Source organism: Tursiops truncatus, chromosome 6, assembly GCF_011762595.2.
Source record: "Tursiops truncatus isolate mTurTru1 chromosome 6, mTurTru1.mat.Y, whole genome shotgun sequence".
NCBI lineage: Eukaryota > Metazoa > Chordata > Mammalia > Artiodactyla > Delphinidae > Tursiops > Tursiops truncatus.
Window position 1 is genome coordinate 18334277 of NC_047039.1, and position 22076 is coordinate 18356352.

The window sequence follows — 22076 nt, forward strand, 5'->3', positions numbered from 1 at the left end:
TTCCCTGACCAGGGATCGAACCTGGGCCCCCTGCATTGAGAGCGCAGAGTCTCAGCCACTGGACCACCAGGGAAGTCCCAAGACCTCAGTTCTGTTTGATAGACAACACCGTGATTATTAACAGTGATGGGCATTTATGAGAACACTCCAAACTTGGCCAGCCTGTGAATACTAGCATGGTTACAGTTAACTGAGATATATATAATGTATAATATATGCATATAGTAGAAACATGTCTGCTATGTAGTGGGGGGCTCAGTAAATGAGAGCTATTATTATTGGTGCTATGATTTCTATTAATGCCCAAAGTATGATGATTCTTAGCCAGTACATGGTCTCTCAGGCCCTCAGCTCCTCTAAACCAGGGATCCCCAACCCCTGGGCCACGGACTGGTACCAGTCTGTGGCCTGTTAGGAACCGGGCTGCACAGCAGGAGGTGAGCAGCAGGCAAGTGAGTGAAGCTTCATCTGTATTTACAGCCGCTCCCCATCGCTCGCATTATCACCTGAACTCTGCCTTCTGTCAGCATTATGGTGAGTTGTATAATTATTTCATTGTATATTACAATGTAATAATAATAGAAATAAAGTGTACAATAAATGTAATGTGCTTGAATCATCCCAGCACCATCTCCCCTCCCTGACCCGGCCCTGTCAGTAGAAAAATTGTCTTCCATGAAACCGGTCCCTGGTGCCAAAAAAGTTGGGGACCGCTGCTCTAAACCATGGTTTTCCGACTATATGGGTCATTTGCAGTTTGGTGGTCTCTCAAAACAGTTTGTTCTTCCCTGTGGAGGTGCTCTACACAAGCTCTTTGCAGCTAATGCTCTCTACACACAGCTTTGCTTTGCTGGTGGCTGCCCTGAGACCTCAGAGTACCAAAGCTGTACTTAGGCTGGAGGGCATCACGGTAGAAGTGTCATCTGGGCTCCAGCATGACATTGCCTTATGCCCAGAATCTTGTAAATGTCTTTATTATTAATACGCTCCTCTATCTTTTGGCCCTAATGCCCTCTTTTCAGAGAGGCTCAAGGCAACAGGAATGTAAGGGAGCCCGTATGCCATGCTCCCTTCAGTAGGCAGAATAATGACCCTTCCTCCCCCCCAAGATGTCCACACCATATTCTTGGAACCTGTGAATATGTTACCTTACATGGTAAAGGGCCTTTGAAGATGTGATTGAGTTCAGGATCTTGAGATGGGGAGATTATCTTGGATTATCTGAATGAGCCAATGTCATCACATGAGTTCTTTTAAGTGAAGGAGGGAGACAAGAGGCTAAGAGAGAGAGTGACAGAGTTAAATGGAAGAGAGAGAGAGAGAGAGAGAGAGAGAGAGAGAGAGAGAGACAATTAATGCTGTGTTGCTGACTTTGAAGGTAGAAGGGAACCCTGAGCCAAGAAATGAAGGTGGCCTCTAGAGGCTGGAAAAGGCAAGGTAACAGATTCTCTCCTAGAGTCTCCAGAAGAATTGCACCTCTGCCAACTCCTTGAGTTTTAGCCCAATAAGACCTATTTTGGAATTCTGACCTCCAGAACTCTAAGATAATACATTTGTGTTGTTATAAGCCATTAAGTTTGTGGTAATTTGTTATATCAGCAATAGCAAATGCATACACTCCCCTCCTCCTATTTCTATTGATTCCTTCCTATTTCTCTTTCCAGGGTTCCTTTAAATCTCTTTCTTTCTTTTCTTTTTTTTTAAGCCTGAATTTGAAAGTTCCCAAGTTAATTAAGACAATTAGAGGGGCTACAAATTCCACAGTTAAGAAGTCTCCGCTGCTAGTCTGCTCAACAGTTCCATTTGCTCTTTTGTAAATTATTTATGTTCTTTGCCCGACTGATGACTCTTAATGTCATAAGAGTATAGATCTATAGGGCCACTCGAAGATTCCACAATGAGCCATACTCTCTCATGTAACCATCCATCCAGTCATTCATACAAGAAATATTTACTGGAGACTTCCACATGCCAGGCTTTGAGCTAGTATTGGGATATAAAGATGGAAGTGCGCAATCTGTGCTTCCACGGAGATCATAGGTGTTGGGTTTTTATACTTGAGAACAATATGCATAGTTCTTTTTTTTGTTTGTTTTTTGTTTTTCTTTTGTTTTTGGTCCTGCAGGTGTTGTAAGATTTGTTTCTTTCTCGAAAGCAGTTGGGTATGTGGAGCCTCTTTGACTAAGTAACAAGTGAGAGGAACCGTACCCTTGTTCCGTTGTGTCTTCCAGTTTGTATTCAGACCCAGACAAAAAAAGTTAATGTGTTTGATGATAGATAAACATGAATGAAAAACGGTGTAGCCCAGTTCCTCTTTATTTGGGATAATTTCTCCCCTCTCTTTATCCTCTTCAGTGCTGCTTTCCTGCCTGTGATGCAGGGAGCTAAGGTTCCAATTAAATCTTTGTGGACAAAAGGTACACATGACATCCCATCCCCAGATAACAGGTGGCAATAAATCCATCAGCACATCCACTTTCAGAGAAGAGTCCCGGCTGAACTGCTAACAGCTGCCAATACCTCACTGAGTACCTTGTACAAGGTGAGCTCTAAGGTAAGATGTTTTTCTCTCTGGACACATTTAATCCTTCCTTGTAATTTGTGTCTCTCAAAAGAGAATTATGCCTGTAAAGTTTACTACTGATTTGTTGACATATTCCTGGTTTTGTTTGGTTTGTTGTTTTGGTTTTGTTTTGTTTGCTTCAATATTTTTGGTCTGTCCTCAGAGAACTTATTTTATTCCATTTTACATCTTTTAGTTTTCCATTGCTTTTCTTTTAATCTCTTCTTATATTCTTATGTGTGCATTTCTTATATATCCTAACTCAGTTTGTATTTAGATATACCTTTTCCTTATATACAGAGAAATGAAGGGCCTTAAATGATTTGCATGCATTTTCTGGTTAAAACTGATCTGGAAGTTTGGTTCCATGGGCACCCCTTGTTCACTTGCAACTGTAGTGTGGATGGTGTCCTTCTTCCAGCCCTTGCCTTACAACAGAGTAGCTCAGTGCTAGAATACTTCCAACATTTGAGGCTGATATTGAACCCCAATGATAATCATTTAAAATTATTTAGTTTCTGTATTATGAAAGTAGTTAATTATAGAATCATTATAGAATAACTCAAAATTACAGAAAAGGAAAAAGAAGATAATTTGTCATTGATTATAATAGCTGACACTTGTGGGTGTACCCTTCTAGTCTAGTCTTTTAAAATGGTGCACATATATTTATTTTTTATATAATTGAGGTCAAGCTGTAGATACAATCTAATATCATTTTTTTCTTAGCATATTAAGAGTATTTTCTAAGTCATCAAAATTATTTGAAAACATTGTTTTTAAGAGCTCCTTATATTCCACCATTAAAATGTATCATTTTTATGATACATTTAAAATGTATCACTAACATAAATAATTCAACAGTTATTAATTTTACACATAAATCTTTGGCTGCATTTCTGATTATTTCCTTAAGATAGGTTCCAAATCAAAGGGTCTACATTTTTTAGAGCCTGATATGTTTCATGACAGTAATCTATTTTAAACTTTATAAGATTAGAACTGTTGATACTACAACAGAAACAACATAAAAGAAAATGAAATTCTTCCCAGCAACTGTTATTACCTGAAGTTTAACAAAGTACTCTGACTTAATGCTGACTAATGACATGAAATCCTAAGTAGAAAACGAATCATCAAAGTTGGTATTTTACTTACACAGAGTAGCACACCTTTCTGAGCAGGGGTTTATAGCTTAAACAAAAGAATAGGTGTGTTTCTAGTACCATAGAGCAAGGGAAGATGGTGGGGAACATTCCTGCAAGTTAAAAAAAAAAACCTGGGACTTTGTTCTAGTTTGACACTGATTGTGGGACCTGAGACACATCTCTTAGCTTCTTGAATCTCAGATTTCTCATCTGTGAGATGAAAGGCTTGGTCTAGGTCAGTGTTTCTCAGTGGGCAGCACAGGTAACACTTGTGGCACATGGGCTATTTTGGGGTGGTACATAGACATAGACAGTTATTTTTTTGGCATGGCCCATAAAGTTATCTTTTTAAATGATAATATTTCAGTTTTTAAAAAGAGTGGATTTAGAGGAAAAGATTAAGTAAATAACAATACAGGTAGTCTTCAGATATGACATAAACTACTGAGGTGATGGGCAAATGTCTGAGAAATATAGAGCTAGGTGATCTCTGTAGAACTTGCTTAATGTGTGAGGTAGAATTTCAGATATAAAAAGCCGGTCAGCAATGCTTCCTTGGAAGGCATTCTGTGAATGAGGTAGAGTTATTCAGATGTATAAGAAGTAACAGAGACACAGGCATGGAAAAGGTTCAGATACCATCCTATCACTGGGAGTTTGGGGTTAGCAGATGCAAACTAGTATATATAGGATGGATAAACAACAAGGTCCTACTGTATAGCACAGGGAACTATATGCAATATCCTGTGATAAACCATAATGGAAAAGAGTATGAAAAGGAATATATATATGTGTGTACCTGAATCACTGTGCTGTACAGCAGAAATCAACAGAACATTGTAAATTAACTATACTTCAGTAAAATATAAACAAACAAACAAACAAACAAAAATACCATCCTATCACTTGCAACTCTTTGTACTTCTCATTTTAATAGTGAGTTTCACTTGTCTGGGCAGAATTTCTCTCAGATCCTCCTTAAAATCCTGGCAGAGGAGCCACCCCTGGCACCCTCACCATGCTCAGGGCAGTTTTGGACGTTCCTCAGTGGTTGCTGAAGAAGGGGAGAGAGTCCCGGAAGCTGGTGTTGCTGGTGGTGTTTGTCGCTCTACTCCTGGACAACATGCTGCTCACTGTGGTGGGTACGTTTGGGGGGCCTGGCGCTGGGGGTTAATTTGCTCTGGTTCCCAGAGGACAGCACATACCCTGTTAGAATTCAGCAGTGAAGGGACTGGAGAATTTTTCTTTTTGTGCTTGAAAACACAAAGATTGCTGGGGATTAGAAGAAATGGCAGGAAATGGAGTCTGAAGCTTGCCAACCTTTGCTGAAAGACCCCAGAGGTTCAAAGAGAAGGAGGTTCAGAGAGCATCTGACTGAATCAAAGGGGCTGACCCGGAGCCAGAACTGGCGATACTTTTCTTCCTCCACATACTCTCTTCCTAAGGCGCTAATGACTCCAAATGCCCTCTGGGATTGTGAGCACCTTCTCACCATGTTGCCTTTTTCTGCTCTGTCAAAATAACACACTTTATATGGATATCCAACTTCTTATCAAAACCTACCTTTCCTGTGGTTCATTCCCTCCCAGTCCTTCTTTTTCAGTTGGTAGTCTATTCATTTTTACTTTCAGTTATGCTGGTATATAAATGGGACCAACATGTTTCCCCTTCTGGGTAAAATATATGCTTTTAAACAAGAATCTTCCTGAAACAAATGATAAATCCAATACAGTCAGTTCTTATTATTCATGGTGTTATGCTCTATAAATTTTCTGTGAACACTGGATTTAGTCTATACTAAATAATTTCTCTTCGGGGAAATACACACACACACACACACGCGCGCCCCCCCCACCCCCCCCCATACATATGTGTGTGTGTACACCGTATAGATTATAATCTTAAATCTTAAAAACAACACATCCTGGTAGATTGTATTTTCTTTACAAAAGAGAAAACGAACTTCAGAGGTGTTAAGTGACTTGCCCGAGGCGACCCCACTAACAGGTGCTGAGCTGGGATTCAGGCTGTGCCCAACTGGCCCCAGAGCTGGAGTTTCTTGCACCTCGCTGCCCTTCCCCGCCCCATGCTCTGCATCTCTGTGTGAGAGTGAAAGAAGAAGGCAGAGCCCACCTTGTTCAACCTCAGCTGCAAAAGTGAGCATCTGGTGACTCTGTTTTCCACACTCTCTGCATATATGTCTGAGAAAACCCGCAATGGCTTTGCGAGCATTGATTTTTGTGATTACAAACGTTGGCCAGTAGATGAATTAGCCATTATGGAATCCATGAATGAGGACCAATTGTATGATGGTTGGAATTCAGGTGCTTGAGCTAATAGGATAACTCGGGCAGGCGCAGTCTTTGAGTATGCTTCAGATCATGTCACTTAGACGCCTTCCTGAGCATGAGTCTGGACCTCATGGTAATGTCCCTGAACTGACTAGCAGTCAGAAGGCAGTCTGTCCTTAGCCCTCATTACTTGTTCTTCTTAACTTTCAGTGCCCATTGTGCCCACTTACCTATATGCCACAGAGTTCAAAGTCAACACTTCTGTGTACCCTGGGCCCACCACAGCTTCCCAGCCTGCCCTCACTTCTACCTCTTCCACCATCTTCTCCTTCTTTGAAAACAACACCTTGGCTATCGAAGAAAGTGTGCCCGGTGGCATAGCATGGACAAGTGACACTCCCGGCACTGTCCCCGCTCCGGTCACCGAAGCCATCCCAGCCCATGAAAACAACTGCTTTCAAGGCACAGAGTTCTTGAAGGAAGAGAACCTGTGGGTTGGGCTTCTGTTTGCTTCCAAGGCTCTGATGCAACTTCTGGTCAACCCATTCGTGGGGCCTCTCACCAACAGGTATCTCAATGGGTACAGTGCCCCACAGGGTACTCAGGGGCTCAGAAATAAGAGAATGGGCTGAGGTATCATAAAGGTGGTTAGAAGGGATAAAGAAGGGAAAACTCACTTGTCTGCACCCCAGGGTGGTCAGCTGTTTGGGAAAGATAGCATGATATTGATAAAATGACTTGGGCTTCCGATTTTCTTCGTGATGTAATGACTATTGAGTACCAAGAAGAGAACCAGGGAACAGAAGTATACTACTGGTATTATTTCAGTGCCCTGGAACATGGCTTGAATGGGGTAAGGGTAGAAATAGGACAGGCCTCTTGCAGGTTAGAGCACTGGCTTCTTAGTGCTTGTGTTTGGGATTATCCTCATGTTTCAGAAAGATATGCCTTCTGACTAGGTTATTTGTCTTTTCTGGAAAAGAGGATTTGGGCCCTGGCCAACAGGTCAATTTGCATGTTTGTTTATATGCATTCACATGTCATATTCCATCTCTGTACCTGCATTTGGAGACATGTTTTGCCATGCACTCAAATAACTGCATTTTTGTTCCCAATGACATGAAAAAATATAGTGCAAGTACACAGATGCCTATTGGAATCGTATCTTTTTTTAAATTCCCTTTTAGGATTGGATATCACATTCCCATGTTTGCTGGCTTTGTTATCGTGTTTATCTCCACAGTTAGTAAGTAATTTGCTACCTCTTTTCTTCACTTCATTGATTAACTTTGATTTTATCACATGCATTACCAAGAAGAGAGCAGGGTCAAGTGAGCTAATTAGTCATCTGACTAAGTGACCTATGACACTGATTTAAATGCTTTACAGTTTTCGTTATGGGGACTAGAGCAGTAGAGGCAACTCAGTCTAGTTGGCATTTGTATATCATGCTATAGAAGAACAGATACTTCACTTCCTTCAGCTTGGGAAAATTGTGAAGGCTGTTTTAATTTGTATGCAATAATGTGTATGTGTGTATCTATCAGTAATCCCTTGAATGAGCTTAGTACAAACCTCCCATCTTTTTTTTTTAATAAATTTATTTTTATTTATTTTTGGCTGCGTCGGGTCTTTGTTGCTGCGTGCAGGCTTTCTCTAGTTGCGGAGGGCTGGGGCTACTCCTTGTTGCGGTGCGTAGGCTTCTCACTGCAGTGTCTTCTCTTGTTGTGGAGCATGGTCTCTAGGCACGGGGGCTTCAGTAGTTGCGGCACACGGGCTCAGTAGTTGTGGCTCGCGGGCTCTAGAGCGCAGGCTCAGTAGTTGTGGCGCACGGGCTTAGTTGCTCCGTGGCGTGTGGGATCTTCCTGGACCAGGGCTGGAACCCATGTCTCCTGCATTAGCAGGCAGATTCTTAACCACTGCGCCACCAGGGAAACCCCAAACCTCCCATCTTTGAGAAGAGGTCATCGTATTTTGATATGTAAAGGTAAAGGGCAACTAACAAAGAATCTAAATTGGACAGTAGCAACTGGAAAATTCCATAAAAGTTCACTCCCTTCAAGGAAGGCCATTAAAGATTATAGCTTTGGAAAATAGATTTGCTAAGGAAACAAGAAAGAGAAAGACAAATAGTCTACCCAGTATCAGATAACTGTTCCCTAAAGATGGAATAATAACAGTAAGTGAAATAAAATACATCTGGAAATTGACCCTGAGAAAATAAGAAAAAAAATGAATGTGGAGTGGTGGGGAGAGTTTAATAAAGGGGAAGGCATCCTGCTGCCTCTGCTGCCTCTCTGCTCCGAATAACATACCTTCTCCCTCTTGTTTTTCTTATTACCTTTCTGTTACTTTTCTACTTTTTCTATTGCTCTTTCTCAAATTGTCTTCCCTTCCAGCATAGGACTTGTCTCCTGTCAACCAATACTGAACAGGAATTTGTTGCGTTCAGGGCTGGAAGGTGCAAAGTGCAGGAGCTCAATGTGTGAAGTTCTGTCTGAGAACTTCAGCTTACTTGTGACATTCTAGTTGAATCAAAGAAAATGAAGAAATGAAAGTTAGAAATCTTTATTGAACTTCTAGGAGCTCAGCCTATGCCAAACAGTAAATTAAAAACTAATAAGACGCTCTATCTCATCACATGAGGCATAGTTCATTTCACAAAATTTTATGGTACACACACATGATGCCTTGATGGTGATGGTGAAAAGTTACTGAGGTGAAAAGTCACTGAGGGAACATAAAGAATGAAAAGACATGGCTCTGTCTACCCAGGTGTTCTTAATGCTTGCCTGGGAGCCATGACAAACACCCTGCAAAATAAGATAATGTAGTGTCCTAGTGGATCCCAAACTTTTTAGCATAAGGTCCTTTCCTGATTCTCTGTCAAGAACTGATTTTTTTTTAACATTATATTTTTAAATTTATTTATTTATTTTCGGCTGCGTTGGGTCTTCGTTGTTGCGCACAGGCTTTCTCTAGTTGTGGTGAGGCGGGCTACTCTTCGTTGCGGTGCACAGGCTTCTCATTGCAGTGGCTTCTCTTGTGGAGCATGGGCTCTAGGCATGCAGGCTTCCGTAGTTGTGGCACGTGGGCTCAGTAGTGTGGCTCGTGGGCTCTAGAGCACAGGCTCATTAGTTGTGGCACACGGGCTTAGTTCTCCGTGGCATGTAGGATCTACCCGGACAAGGGATCGAACTCGTGCCCCTTGCATTAGCAGGCAGATTCTTAACCACTGTGCCACCAGGGAAGTCCAAGAACTCATGTTTTGAAAGCTTTTCTTATCTACTGAACTGTATATATTAAATAATAATTATCGTTTCCATGCCATAACTAGTGTTGCTATATTGAGTTAGCCTAACTCTAGCAAACGTTTGATGTTTAGGGGATCCTATGTAGCATTCCTTCAGGGTTTTTAAATACTAAAATGAGGTTGCTAATGCCCATCACTCCCCCGAAGGACCCCCAGCTGGGAAACATGCTTAATGTAATTAGGAGCGAAATGGTGGCCCATGTTGGGGCACAAAGTGAAAAAGGAATTACTTTGGTCTTCCTAAATAGGGAGATCAGCCATCCTAGTTTGCCTGGGATTGAGGGGCTTCCTGGGATGCGAGACTTTTGATTTTAAAACCGCAAAGGTCCTGGTCCAACAGAGATGAGTTGGTCACACCATTCTCAAAGGACATAGGGGTAGCAGACCTTGAACAGAGTGGAAATCAGAAAGCCTGGGAGAACGCATTGGAGGCCTGGCCCAGGAGAGACCAATCATTTGCATGTTTGGGAGACGGTGTGCTCATGTCGGGAAGTAATGGGAGAAGATTATAAACACAACCAAAGACATCTAATGAATGGGTAAAGGGATTCAGATTATGCTGATTCAGACACTTTGGGAGGGAGTCTTCTCTCTTTCTGTGGTATTGTCCTGGAATTGGAGATGAGACATGTCTGGACCCACCAACCTTACTACCAATGCCCTGTAATTTAGTTGTTGATAACATATTCCTGTTTGGTTCTCAGTTTCGTGTATGTTAGTCTCTAGTAGACTGAATCTCTTCAAGGGCATGAACTGGATATTCTCTTTCTCTCACATCTGCGACAGAGTACAGCACAGCTGCATGGTCAGTATTACTTAATAAATACTCACTGATCTGATTTGGCTAAAAGATCCTCCAATATAAGGGGAAGGATCTGATTGGATTACAAGATATTATTTTCTACACAGTACCAATGGTCCTTCAAGTACACATAGCTTTTGTCCCACACTCCAGATGACCCAATGGGACCCAACAGTGGCAAAGATCAAATCTGGGTATTGCATATAGAGGATCCAGAAGTAGGGTCCAGGGACCAGTTCTCAGCCCAGGGTATTGGGTTTCATGCACAGCCCTGACTCCAGTGGACAGGATGTTGGGTTTTAAGCAGGAAATGTGGACACTCAGCCTTCCATCCACTGTGTGGTGAATCAGTTTATGCTTTGGTTTCTCTGTCTTCATGCCAATTAAAGTGCAATCCTAATTAAGGGGGAAGGATTAGAAAGACAACTCCGAAAACAGGGAGCAGTGATCGTGCTTTATTAAAACGTATGCATAATGGCTCATGTCTATAGTATCATGAGTCCATTTTCTGGTGGCCAGGGAATCAAAGGCATTTTTGCTAACTGGAGCATTCTTGCTATTCTCTTTGCCCAGTGTTTGCTTTTTCTGGTACCTATACCCTGCTCTTTGTGGCCCGAACTCTTCAAGGCATTGGATCTTCATTTTCATCTGTTGCAGGTAACGCCGACATCTTACACACACACACACACACACACACACATCTCTCACCATCTCTTACTACCATCAGACCCTATAAGATTTATATGAAGAAATTAAGGAAAATATCATCATAGTTGTGATTGTTGCATAAATTGTGATATGTATCTCTGCATAGTTGCGGAAATTGTGATTTAAAAACAAGATAATTGTAGAGTTGCTGGTAGTGCCTATAAATCCCTAAGCGTGACATAATTTTCTTTGATATTTAGATGCTGCTAGCTCAGGCCAGACCAAGCCCAAGGTAAAACTGTGACGTATGCCAGGTTTTGATTTAATGCCACTCTATGGTCTTTTTTCTGTCCCCCTTCTTACCATTTTATAGAAGTAGTAAAGTTAATACTATTGATAATACCATCACAGTTTGCAAAGTACTATCAAATACAATATTTAATGTAACCCTATGAAACAGAGATTTTATGACATTTTACACATGAGTAAATGGCCATAAGAGCCCAGCCCACACTCTTTCCCAAGTGCTTTCATACTCTTCCTTGGGCATCCCCATCGAATAGAGCAGTGTTCTGTGTCCATAGGTTTTTCCCTTCCTTGGCCTACTCCATATCCATGGATTCAGGGAAATGTACTAGGAAATGATAAAATAATATGAAATGCAGGATCACTGGACAATGGTATTCTGCATTACCCTTCCCAGAGACTTTTGCACTTCTAATGATATTCTGAACAGAAGGAGTGAGCAAGGTGGGCATTTGGGGGACCTGTGGGAGGCAGTATTTACAAAATACTATGGGTTAGGTTCTATAAAACCCCCAAAACTGAAACTCTAGCTAACACGACCCCTGAAGATATAATAGGGGCAAGACCAAGGACTCAGTGAGAGAGGCAGAGACTAGGCTAATTCTACCTGCCTCTCTCCTTTCAGGTCTTGGGATGCTGGCAAGTGTCTACACTGATGACTGTGAGAGAGGGCAGGCCATGGGAATTGCCTTGGGGGGCCTGGCCTTGGGAGTGTTAGGTAAGTGGCACTGGTCCCAGGTCTGGGTTCAGGAGGTTGAGCTACAGCAGACTCTCCGGAGACAGCCCCAGGAGGCAGGTGTTTCTAAGGTCATGGAAGACAGCATTTTTCTTCCTTCTCTGTACAACCATGTTTTGAGTCCTTCTGAAATTCTGCCCAGGAAAAGCAGAATCTCTTTCCCCTTGGGGAGCTGAACAGCCCATAAGGGCCTGGGAATGGTCCAGAAACCTACTCTATTCAAGGGAGTGAATATCTGCATGTTAGTAGCCACCGCCTTACCGCTGCTTCTGTATGTGGCCAGTGCTTTCAACATGAGAACATGCTCTTTGTCAGGTTCTGTGTTAAATATATACATAATCTCTTTTATTCCTCACTACCACACTGTAAAAGAGGAATGATCATCCCCATTACACAGAGGAGGATAAGACACGTTCATAGCCATCCAAGGTCACATGGCCGGGAAATGCCAGAGCAAGGATACAGACTCAGATTTTCTGAGATCGAATCCCAAGCTCCAAAGCTTATGCTTTCTTTGAGGTTCATCCAAAGTCTGGTTTAACTGACTAGTCCAACAAGCCACAAACTTTTACTGAGTACGTATTGTGTGCCAAGCACAGTGCTGGCACAGAGGGGATATAGGTCAGACGCCTCAGACATGCTTCCTGCCCTCTAGGAATTTTCTAGCTAATTGAGAAGAAAACACCAAAAATCTCTTCCCTGGCCTATACCCTGCTCTCTACCACCACGGCGAGGAGAGGGAAGCAAAGCCCTGCTCTTTGTTAGTATCCACCTCCCCAAACACCCAAGCTAACACTTTGGTGCATCCTTGTCTCCTTTATCACCTCTCACTCCCAAATGAATAAGCCTATTAAACCCTCCTCAGCCACTTGCTCAAAGCCAGCACCTCATCACGTCTCAGTTGGAACAAGGCACCAGCCTCCAGCCTGATCTGCACGTTGTCTCCTTCCTCCAAGGTGCCGCCCGAAGAAGCTTCCTATGACCAGAGCTGGTGTTTCTTCCCTGCCAAAAAGCACTGGTCTTTCTCCCTAGCCCACAAGGCCAAGTACATGCTTTATCTGGATACACAGGGCCCTTGGCTATTTGGTCTCAACCTTCCCCACCTCTTCTCATCTCCCAAATACTCCTATTCTAGTAACAGGGACTTTCTTCTATTTCTGCTCTATCCACACTCCCTTTTCTGACACCTCTGTGTTCTTCACACATGCTTCTTCCCCACAAGTATTACCCAGTTGACAAAGCCCCTGTGGCCACCTGAACTCACTCTACTGTGATTACATAACATTTCGTGGATGGAACATTTACTTTTCACCATGTTATAATTATTTGGCTCCCCCCACGCCCACACACACATTTCTTCCACTAGAAAATGAGCCCCTTGGAAGTAAGTCTTCTTCATCTCTGAATCCTCAAAACCTCGTGTCCTCATGTGGAGCTCAGCCCCTAGCAGGCCATCAAGAAATGCTCACTGAGTATAGCAGGACAAGTCATGCTGGCTGGGAATCAGCCCCCCGTCTCTGGAATCCATGCCTGTTTTGCTTCTCTAGTGGGAGCTCCGTTTGGAAGTGTGACATATGTACTTTGGGGGAAGACTGTACCCTTCCTCATCTTGGCCTCCCTGGCACTACTGGATGGAGGTAAGTCACCATAAGAGGCCACCAGGCAGGCGAGAGCCCAGGTCAGGTTGGGAACGCATTATGCTATGGTGTCCGTGTTAACATATTTGGGTGGATCAAGGACTGCCCCATCGTAAGAGAGAGGGAGGAAGCTCAGGGAATTAGATCTGCAAGGGGTAGGGTGCTAACAATGTGGCTGTTATTGGATCCTCCATCTAATAAGTGGACACACTGAACTATTTCTCACTCCCTCTTCCTTTCTTAGCACTCCAGCTTTGCATCCTACAGCCTTCCAAAGTCTCTCCTGAGGTAAGTGGATACCAAGTTCCATTGCCAAGAGAGTGATAGAATGGATAGGTGCAGTGACCCAGGCCTGCCTAGACCATCCGTGTCAAACCATAAGAAGAAAGGGGAGTGGAGTTGGAGAAAGCAAGAACTGTACTGGATTCCCAATAGGGTCACGTTTAGGATAGTATGAGGGATGGGGAAGGAGTCTGGCTTGATGTTGGACCAAGATGGAGGAAGGACCTTATAAAGAATCAAAGAAACCTTACTGAGTTATGTATGATAACTCAGAACCAGGATGACAATGACATTGGGACCTGAGTATTTATAGTTATACTATCTCAGAGCTAAAGAAGACCTTGGAGGCCATCCAAACAATCTCTACCCCGAAAGCATACTTACAGACTGTCATTCTGTAGCAGTTAAATATCAGAGTTGGTATCTGTCTGACTCTAAGACAGAGATGGCTCTGGGAAATCTATACCAAGTCATGAAGAAAGATAAGAGAATACAGACAATATGGGAATGTTTGATCTAAGGACCTTGATTTTGTAGCCAAGTCAGATGGTAGTGTTGGTATCGTAGGGGCGCACTACTTGTGATTGGTGTCTGAAGTGGGGGGCAATCTTGTGGGGTCTGTGCAAGCTCCAAGTAATTAGTGCCAGAATTGAATTAAACTTTAGGGGCACCCAGTTGGTTCACAGAGAATTGGAGAATTGCTTGGTGTGAAAAAAGCCCACCCATTTGGTATCAGAAGTGTTGTAAGTAGAGGAGTGATTTTCCTTTAGTACCTTTTTGAATAATTTTGATTTTTAGATGGTAATGTTCTATGTATTCAAAAAAGTTTTTTTTTTTTTCTGGCTGGCATACCAGTACTATATTTTATTCATTCTTCTATATTTGGGCATTTAGGTAGTTTCCAGTATTTTGCAGCTACAAATAGTGCTGCAATGAATAACCTTGTGTGTAGGCATTGTTATAGAGTTGGAGGTAATCTTTAGAGTAGATTTCTAAAAGTGAAATTGTCAGGAATTCCCTGGCAGTCCAGTGGTTAAGACTCCACACTTTCACTGCCGAGGGCCCGGGTTCAAGCCTTGGTCAGAGAACTAAGATCCCACCAGCCACATGGTGCAGCCCAAAGCAAAAACAAATAAAAGTGAAATTGTTGGGTCAAAGGGTTTATTGGACTTCTTTATGTACATTTTATGATTTAGATCTGTCTCTTTACTTGAATTATATATGGGAGAGGGCATGATCTTTTTAGTTTTAGTATCTCTGAATATTGCAATCCACCCTGTGTGGATGCAGAGAGGGTTATCATATCAAAACTATTAAATCTATTAGAAGATAGAATGTGGTAAACACCAGAGATTAGGACACAGTACTCAGGAAATTTGAAAGAGAGAGAAGTTCCAGCTCCTGAGTCAAGGAACACTGGAGAAGAAGGAGCCATTTAAGCTTGACCTTGACGAATAGGTGAGGTTTGGACCTATGCAAAGGAGAAGGAAGGGAGTTTAGGAAAAGATAACCATGACAACTGAGGGCCTGCTTGTATGCATGGAAGGAAGGTAGATGCTAAGTTTATCTGGAATGGAGTTTTTTGAGGGGGGCGGGATGTTATAATTGGACATGTAGGCTGGCATTTTAATCTAGATGTTCAGGCTCCTTCGGCCACACCAGTCCGGTATAGCTCCACACGGTCAGAACAAAGCATTCAGGAAGCTTGAGCAGCTTTCTGAGTTGTTACCTCTAGGCTCACCTTTGGGGTTCAGCACTCTGCCTGTGGTCCTTCCTAGATGAATATTGGTGCTGGCAAGATCTAGTGGAGAGGCCCGAGGCCCGGAGTCCAGACACCTGTTGTCCAACGTTGGCCTTGCTGACAATCCTCTCTGATCTGGTTGATGGTCACTCAAAGGCAGGAATCATGTCTGGAATATGTTGTCCTACTCTTTGTGACTGCCTTGCACACGGGGGCTGTGCGGCCACCAGCTCACTCTGTGACATTGGGCAAGTCACCTCCTCTTCTATGACGTGGGTGTCTGGTCTCTCCAGTAAGGGAGCTGACATAGACGGTCTCTGAGGTCCTGCCTGCACGCTCTCAGATTCTGTGAAAACAGGAGAGATGTATACACGGTACAAATGGAAGTTTTTTGTTGCCCATGTTCTCAGAGTGCCAAGGGGACTCCTCTCCTCACACTTGTCAGAGACCCATTTATCCTGGTGGCTGCAGGTAAGCTGACATTGCCTCCCTTTGGGCTGGGAGAGTCTGAGCTTCAGGGCAGCCTTGGGGGCTCACTGAAGCATCTCCCCAGGCTCCCTCTGCTTTGCCAACATGGGGGTGGCCATGCTCGAGCCCACACTGCCCATCTGGATGATGCAGACCATGTGTGCCCCTGAGTGGCAGCTGGGTAAGTGACCTCGGTCCCCAACTCGGGCTTGGGCAGAGATGCGTGCTATGGGCCCTTTCTCAGGTAATCGGCAAGCATCATCAGGGCCAGGTCTTCAGAGTCACAGAAGGACAGTGTGCTTCCTTCACAGAATTACCTTCCCTGCCCACACCTGTGAATCAAGCCTGATTTAGTGGGCAGTCCCTTCAAGAGGCAGGCCGAGGACCAGTTCTCTCAGGGTTACTTGAGAGGCTTGAAGTCCTAAAAATGTCTGTCCAATAAAACATAACTCTCACCTTAAAAAAAAAAAAAACGGAGAAGAAGAAGAAAATGAGAAGCAGGCTGAGAAGGGCAGGGTTGGGGGGCGTTGACGGGTGACGGAGGGGCAACATACCTAGCTGGGTGGATGAATAACTTCTAGTCAAAAGACCTTGGGTTTTTATTTCTGCTCCATTGAGTTGCTGTGCACACTTGTGAAAATCACAACTTTCTGAGCACCACTTCTCTCATCTCTAAAATGGACATCAGAATACCATCTAGTTCAGAGGGTAAATCTGAGGAACCAATGACATAATCTGTGGCAAAGCTTTGCATCCGTAGAATATTAACAAGGCACCACCGTTACCATCACTGATACGTTCTTCTTTCCCACTCCCTGTCCCCCAGATTACCCTTTTGCTATCTTTTTACCTCTAAAAAGGTGCTAATGGAGTATATTGTTCTGTGAGGGAGGCCTCTGGCCTCCTCTGCTCCATGGAGAGATGTCCTCATGACTCATCTGAGCTTAGAGAGCAGGCTCTGGACCTTTCCAGGAAGCCTGAGGAAAGGGGACAGAGAAGGTTACGTGTAAATGGCTCAGTCGCTGCAGGGAGGAGAGGCTTAAGTGGCCAGAGGGGAAACTGACAAGAACCTGATACAGCTTAATATACAATGAAAATCACTAAATCTAATTTTTTAGGGGACCAGGCTAAGCAAGGCTCCCAGCTGCACTCGTAGCCCTAAATTGAATTTTTCTGGGCTGCAGCTGCCTCTGACCATGACAGTTAATTGAGTTAGTTGGTGCTTGGTGCAAATAAACATCCCCTGCCTCAAGGCTCTAGCCGCTCAGGCTCTTGGGGCAGAGGGGCAACCAACCTTGGCTCAGAACGGCCTCTCTCCAGCCCTTCTTGACCCCGCAGAAATATTAAAAGCAAACCAGCCATCAGCCAGTAACTGGTGAATTGCTGACTTTGGGTTTAATTGTAAACATCCTGACAGTTTCTGTTAGGCAGCACTGTTTCCTGTCAGGGTACAGAGAAGCAGAGAGAGGCTGGTGAGTCACAGGGAAACTCACAGGCCTGATGCCACCCAGTGCCTTGTGCAGGCGAGGCTGCAGTAGAAAGCCCTCAGGAGAGTAAGTGAGAGACCGAGAAGGCCTTGTCCTCCACCATCCCTTACAACTTTCCTCAGTGCCCTCTGCATCTGTAAGTCTAACTTCAAATGTTCTCACCTGGAGAGTGTGTTAAAATTCAGATTGCGAGGCCCCATCCAGGAATGCAGCAGAAACAAGTTTGCATTCCTGGTGAGTTTCCCAGGGAGGCTGATATGGCGTCAGCGAGCACACTGAAAAATATTGCTTTCAATGCAGAACCCTCCCCAAGTCGTTGGGAGGAACAATTTGTAGTGTGTGACTGAACATTCTCCAAGTGGCCCGTTGTGTGCCCGCGACTCTCACCCAGTGGAGGAAAGAGCTCGGGCTTTGGAAACAAGCCCACCTGGGTTGAAATCCTGATCCAGCCACTTACTGGTTGTGTCCTTGGATAAGTTACTTAACGTCTTCAAAGTCCACTTTTTTTCATTTGTAAAAATGGAGGCACTTTTCTGGTTGTTTTCAGGGTTAAATAGGTCTTTGTATTCTAAAGGCATTAGCACAGTGCCTGCAATAGAGGATATAGTCAGGAAATCACTTTGACAGTCACAGCTCTGTGTAATTCCCCACCCCTTGAAGATATGCTGTGAAATATATATGTGTCTGTAGACATATAGTCTGGAACACCTCTTTTGCACAAAATGCTACTGAATTTGCAAGCTATACTCGGATCCTAAAGAACAAGCCACACTGACTGAGGAAAATCTCATTCAGGAAATCCCACGTCACTTAAAATGATGTCAAGGAGATGTATCTAGGAGGCCTGTGGGCTTGGTACAGGTGCCCATTTCCAGATACCAGGTAGGCGATTGAGTAGCTATACTAATACGTTTTTTAAAAGCAATTAAACAGAAACACATGGTTACAGTTTGAAACAGATTGCCACCTGTACAGATAGACTAGGCAAACACACTAAGGTGTGTTTCACCTCCAGCCCACAGAAGAGAATATTAAAAGCAAACAAGACCTCGGCCAGTAACTGGTGAATTGTTGACTTTGGGTTTAATTGTAATCATCATGACAGTTTCTATTAGGCAGCACTGTTTCCTCTCCATACAGAGAGGCAGAGAGAGCTGGTGAGACCCAAGGAAACTCACACCACTCATTCCATGCAGTTCTTTATGCCAGAGCCATCTGTGCTGCCACGCTGCTGGTGGGGTGGTGGAAACACCTGGAGGTGGAGGGAGAAGGTCTGGGTTCAAGTCCTGACCCTGTTCCTCCCTGGTTATGATGATAATAGTTAAGGCCGATGCTCAGAGAGCACTTATTCTATGCCAGGCGCCTTGCAAAATGGTCGCTTTGCATTATCTCAATTAAGCCTTATAACTAGCCTATCTGGTACCAATTATTATTATTCCCATATTTTAGAGATTTCTTAATCTGACCCAATTTCCCATTACCCTCCCAAATCCTGGGTCTGTGGAAGTCCCTGCCATCAACAAGTGTCCCTATGCCCTCAGCCTCTTTTCTCTGAACACTTCTTTCATCTTCTTGCCCTGAGACCTGAATGTTTTCTGAGAACACCATTTTCCCACAGCCTTCCTGATGGAAGTTCTTGTTCCTTTAGGCTTTGCTTTCTTTCGCTGCTTCTGAATCATTTCTTCTTCATTCCCCTTCAAAGGCCCGGACTCCCTTGAAAATCGTGTCATTAGATTATACCACCCCACCCTTCTTTACTGCAGTTATCAACTGACCCCTGAGTTATCCCTTCTCACTCATTAAATCCACCAACACCCGGCTCACATTCATTTCACCTTTATTCCTGTCACCACTTTTGGTGACTTCCATATCCAGGTGGATAACCTTACCAACATCTTGGCCTATTCCTTAATCTACTCTCTTGCAATGATCTTCTTCTTCTCTCCACCTTAACCAATCAAACCTTTATATAATATTGACCTTGACCTCACCATTAATCGTAGCTTCTCTGAAATTTCACTTCCAAGCAGTGCAGTTATCACCTTACATATTCCCTGCTCAGGTATTCTAATACCCCTATATTAACACATTTTGGCTACACTGGGATCACCAGTCCATTCAATTCTTTCTCTGTTTCCCTCACTACTCATGTCCTCTCTTCTTTCTTTACTCAGCTTGGAGTCCATCGTGATGAATCCACATCCATCATTAATGTCACTCCTTTGAAAGCATCATTAGTTTCTTTGCCCCACCCGCTCCCTCTGGGGTTGTCACATGGGAAGCCTTAACTCTGGTTAAGCCTATCTGGTTGCCGACTCCTTGCCTGCACCTGAGCAGTGACATGGGGCTGTAGGAAAACACACACTAGGTAGGCTGTTGGTCTCACCTTATACTTATGGCCACAGATCTAAAGTGGGTTTTCACACTGTCCAACAATCTTTCTTTAAGTCCCTAGTTATGTTCTTCCTACTTTCCAAAAGGACTGGTTTACACTTCTCCATTCAAACCTCCTACACACCCTCATCCCTTCACCTTCATCATCCTCAACTCCCAGTCATTGAGGAAACAGAAACAACAAGAAGGGAACTTGCATGTTCTCATCACTACATATACTTACTTCCCCGTACCTGTGCCTACATCCGCTGCCTTCTCTTTATGGTTGGAACATCCCAGCTCCTTCAGAGGTCAAACTTCTTTTTTCTTTTCTTTTCTTCTTCTTTTTCCTTCTGGATTCCGTCTCCTCCTACTTCATTGGCTACTCCTTACAACCTTTGCTATCTCCTCCTCGTTTGTTAACTTTTAAAGGTAGGAGTCCCAGAAGGCTCAGTCCATAGATATCTATTCTTCTATCTCTGATCTTTCATGGGTGATCCCAGCCATTCCCATGGCTTTAAGAACTAATTGGTAAACCAATTAGTCGAACCCTTATGTCTGTGGGTAGGATCTCTCCTTGGAACTCTAGACTTGTCCACTCAATGGGCCTTCCTATTTGCATTAAGTGTTTTTGTTTGTTTGTTTGTTTTTCTTGCTAAAAACCTTCTGTTTTGGTTATTCAGTTCTCAGCTTAAATGTTACCTCCTCAAAGAAGCCTTCCCTGATCCCCTAAATCTAAGTTAGCCTTTATTCCTGGTCACTCTTCCATACTGCCACATTAAACTTTCTTCACAGAACTTATCACTTGTCAAAATTATCTTTTTCATTTATTTGTTTACTTGTTTATTGTCTATCTCCCTCCCTTGGAATGTAAGCTCCCAGGAAGCCAGGATTTTGTCTATTTTATTCACCCTTCTAATCCTGGTCCCTAGAATACCTGGTACATAGTAAAAACTCATTAAAAATGCTACATGAATGAATAAATGAAAGAACAAATCAATGATACTCAGAGAGGGTAAATTCCCCATGGTCACAGAGCTAAAAGGTGGTCAAGCCACAGTTTGAACTCAGCACCAAAGCCCATGTTCCAGGGTACATGACTCTACTGTCACAAAAAAACAATGTGATAAGGGCTTCAGTTTACAAAATCCTTTTACATACATTTATCTAATTTGCTCCTTAATGTAATTTGGTATGATAGAATCACAGCTTTGTTTTTAGGACTCTGCGCTTCCACTGCAGGGGGCATGAGTTCGATCCCTGGTCAGGGAACTAAGATCCCGCAAGCCTTGAGGTGTGGCCAAAAAAAAAAGTCACTGTCAGAGCAATAGAAGGGCAGGTAAATAGCAAGGCAGGATTTTACTTCCTAGGAGGTGTGTAAGTCTTTCTCTAAAGCTCATGCTCTTATGCTGATAATCACAGGTATTTTATACATGAAAATGGCTCATCAAAGCCATTCATCAGGAAGTCCAATAGGGGAGCTAAAAACACGTTCAATGTGTTGAAGCTAAACACAGCCCTGCTCTTGAGGAAAGCAGAGTGTGGAGCCCTATGTCATCTGCTCTGGGTTTGCACAAGGATCTCCAACCCACAAAACAAAGCGGTTTGGGATCCTTGAAGGTAACAGGGGGACTTCACTGTCCTGTCAGAAAAAGTGTTTTGGAGTAGCTGGGTACATTCTAAGGTAAGGGCCTGTGTCTTTCCACAGGTCTAGCTTTCTTGCCTTCCAGTGTGTCCTACCTCATTGGCACCAACCTCTTTGGCGTGTTGGCCAACAAGATGGGTCGGTATGTAGCCTGGGGATCTGGGAAAAGTCAGGTGGGAGAGTCTTCTGAGGTGTTCCCTGCACCTGGGATGATGAATAATAGCTTCTCTGAGGTTGAAACTTTAGAACAAGTGCACACAGATAAAAACTGCCCACTGGGAGGATGGGGATGGGTAGATGGTAAGGGCAATATAGAGAAAGGATGGTCCTGAGCTGGCTGCTATAGAAGAGGCAGTGAATATATGAGAGACAACCTTTACTATCCAGATGTTTGTTGTCCAGTTGAAGAGATAAAATCATTCCACAGAGAACAGGTATGAAGAAAGCAGTACCTTGGGGCAGTGGTTGTCAAACTATATTCCATGGACCCCCAGGGAGCTCTACAGGTGTGCCTCGGAGGCCACCAAGTGGAAAGGGTTGGGGACTAAGAGGTGTGAGTCTGGTTCCTGTCCCTCCACTACAGTGAGAACACCTTGAATTTTACCATTGGAGTTCAGCACAAAGATGTTAAAAATA

General features: G+C 43.6%; 1 protein-coding gene across 1 annotated transcript in view; it reads left to right on the forward strand.

Annotated features, from left to right (window-relative positions):
* Positions 1 to 22076, forward strand: part of SLC18A1 (solute carrier family 18 member A1) — a 42121-nt gene that overhangs the window by 14498 nt on the left and 5547 nt on the right. The window contains exons 2-13 of the mRNA XM_033857734.2: positions 481 to 534; positions 2356 to 2554; positions 4671 to 4853; positions 6213 to 6570; positions 7190 to 7248; positions 10691 to 10774; positions 11697 to 11789; positions 13355 to 13444; positions 13689 to 13732; positions 15878 to 15938; positions 16021 to 16116; positions 21504 to 21582. Coding sequence (XP_033713625.1) covers positions 4730 to 4853; positions 6213 to 6570; positions 7190 to 7248; positions 10691 to 10774; positions 11697 to 11789; positions 13355 to 13444; positions 13689 to 13732; positions 15878 to 15938; positions 16021 to 16116; positions 21504 to 21582 — 1088 coding nt within the window. The 5' untranslated portion in view covers positions 481 to 534; positions 2356 to 2554; positions 4671 to 4729. The remainder of the gene's footprint in view (positions 1 to 480; positions 535 to 2355; positions 2555 to 4670; positions 4854 to 6212; positions 6571 to 7189; positions 7249 to 10690; positions 10775 to 11696; positions 11790 to 13354; positions 13445 to 13688; positions 13733 to 15877; positions 15939 to 16020; positions 16117 to 21503; positions 21583 to 22076) is intronic.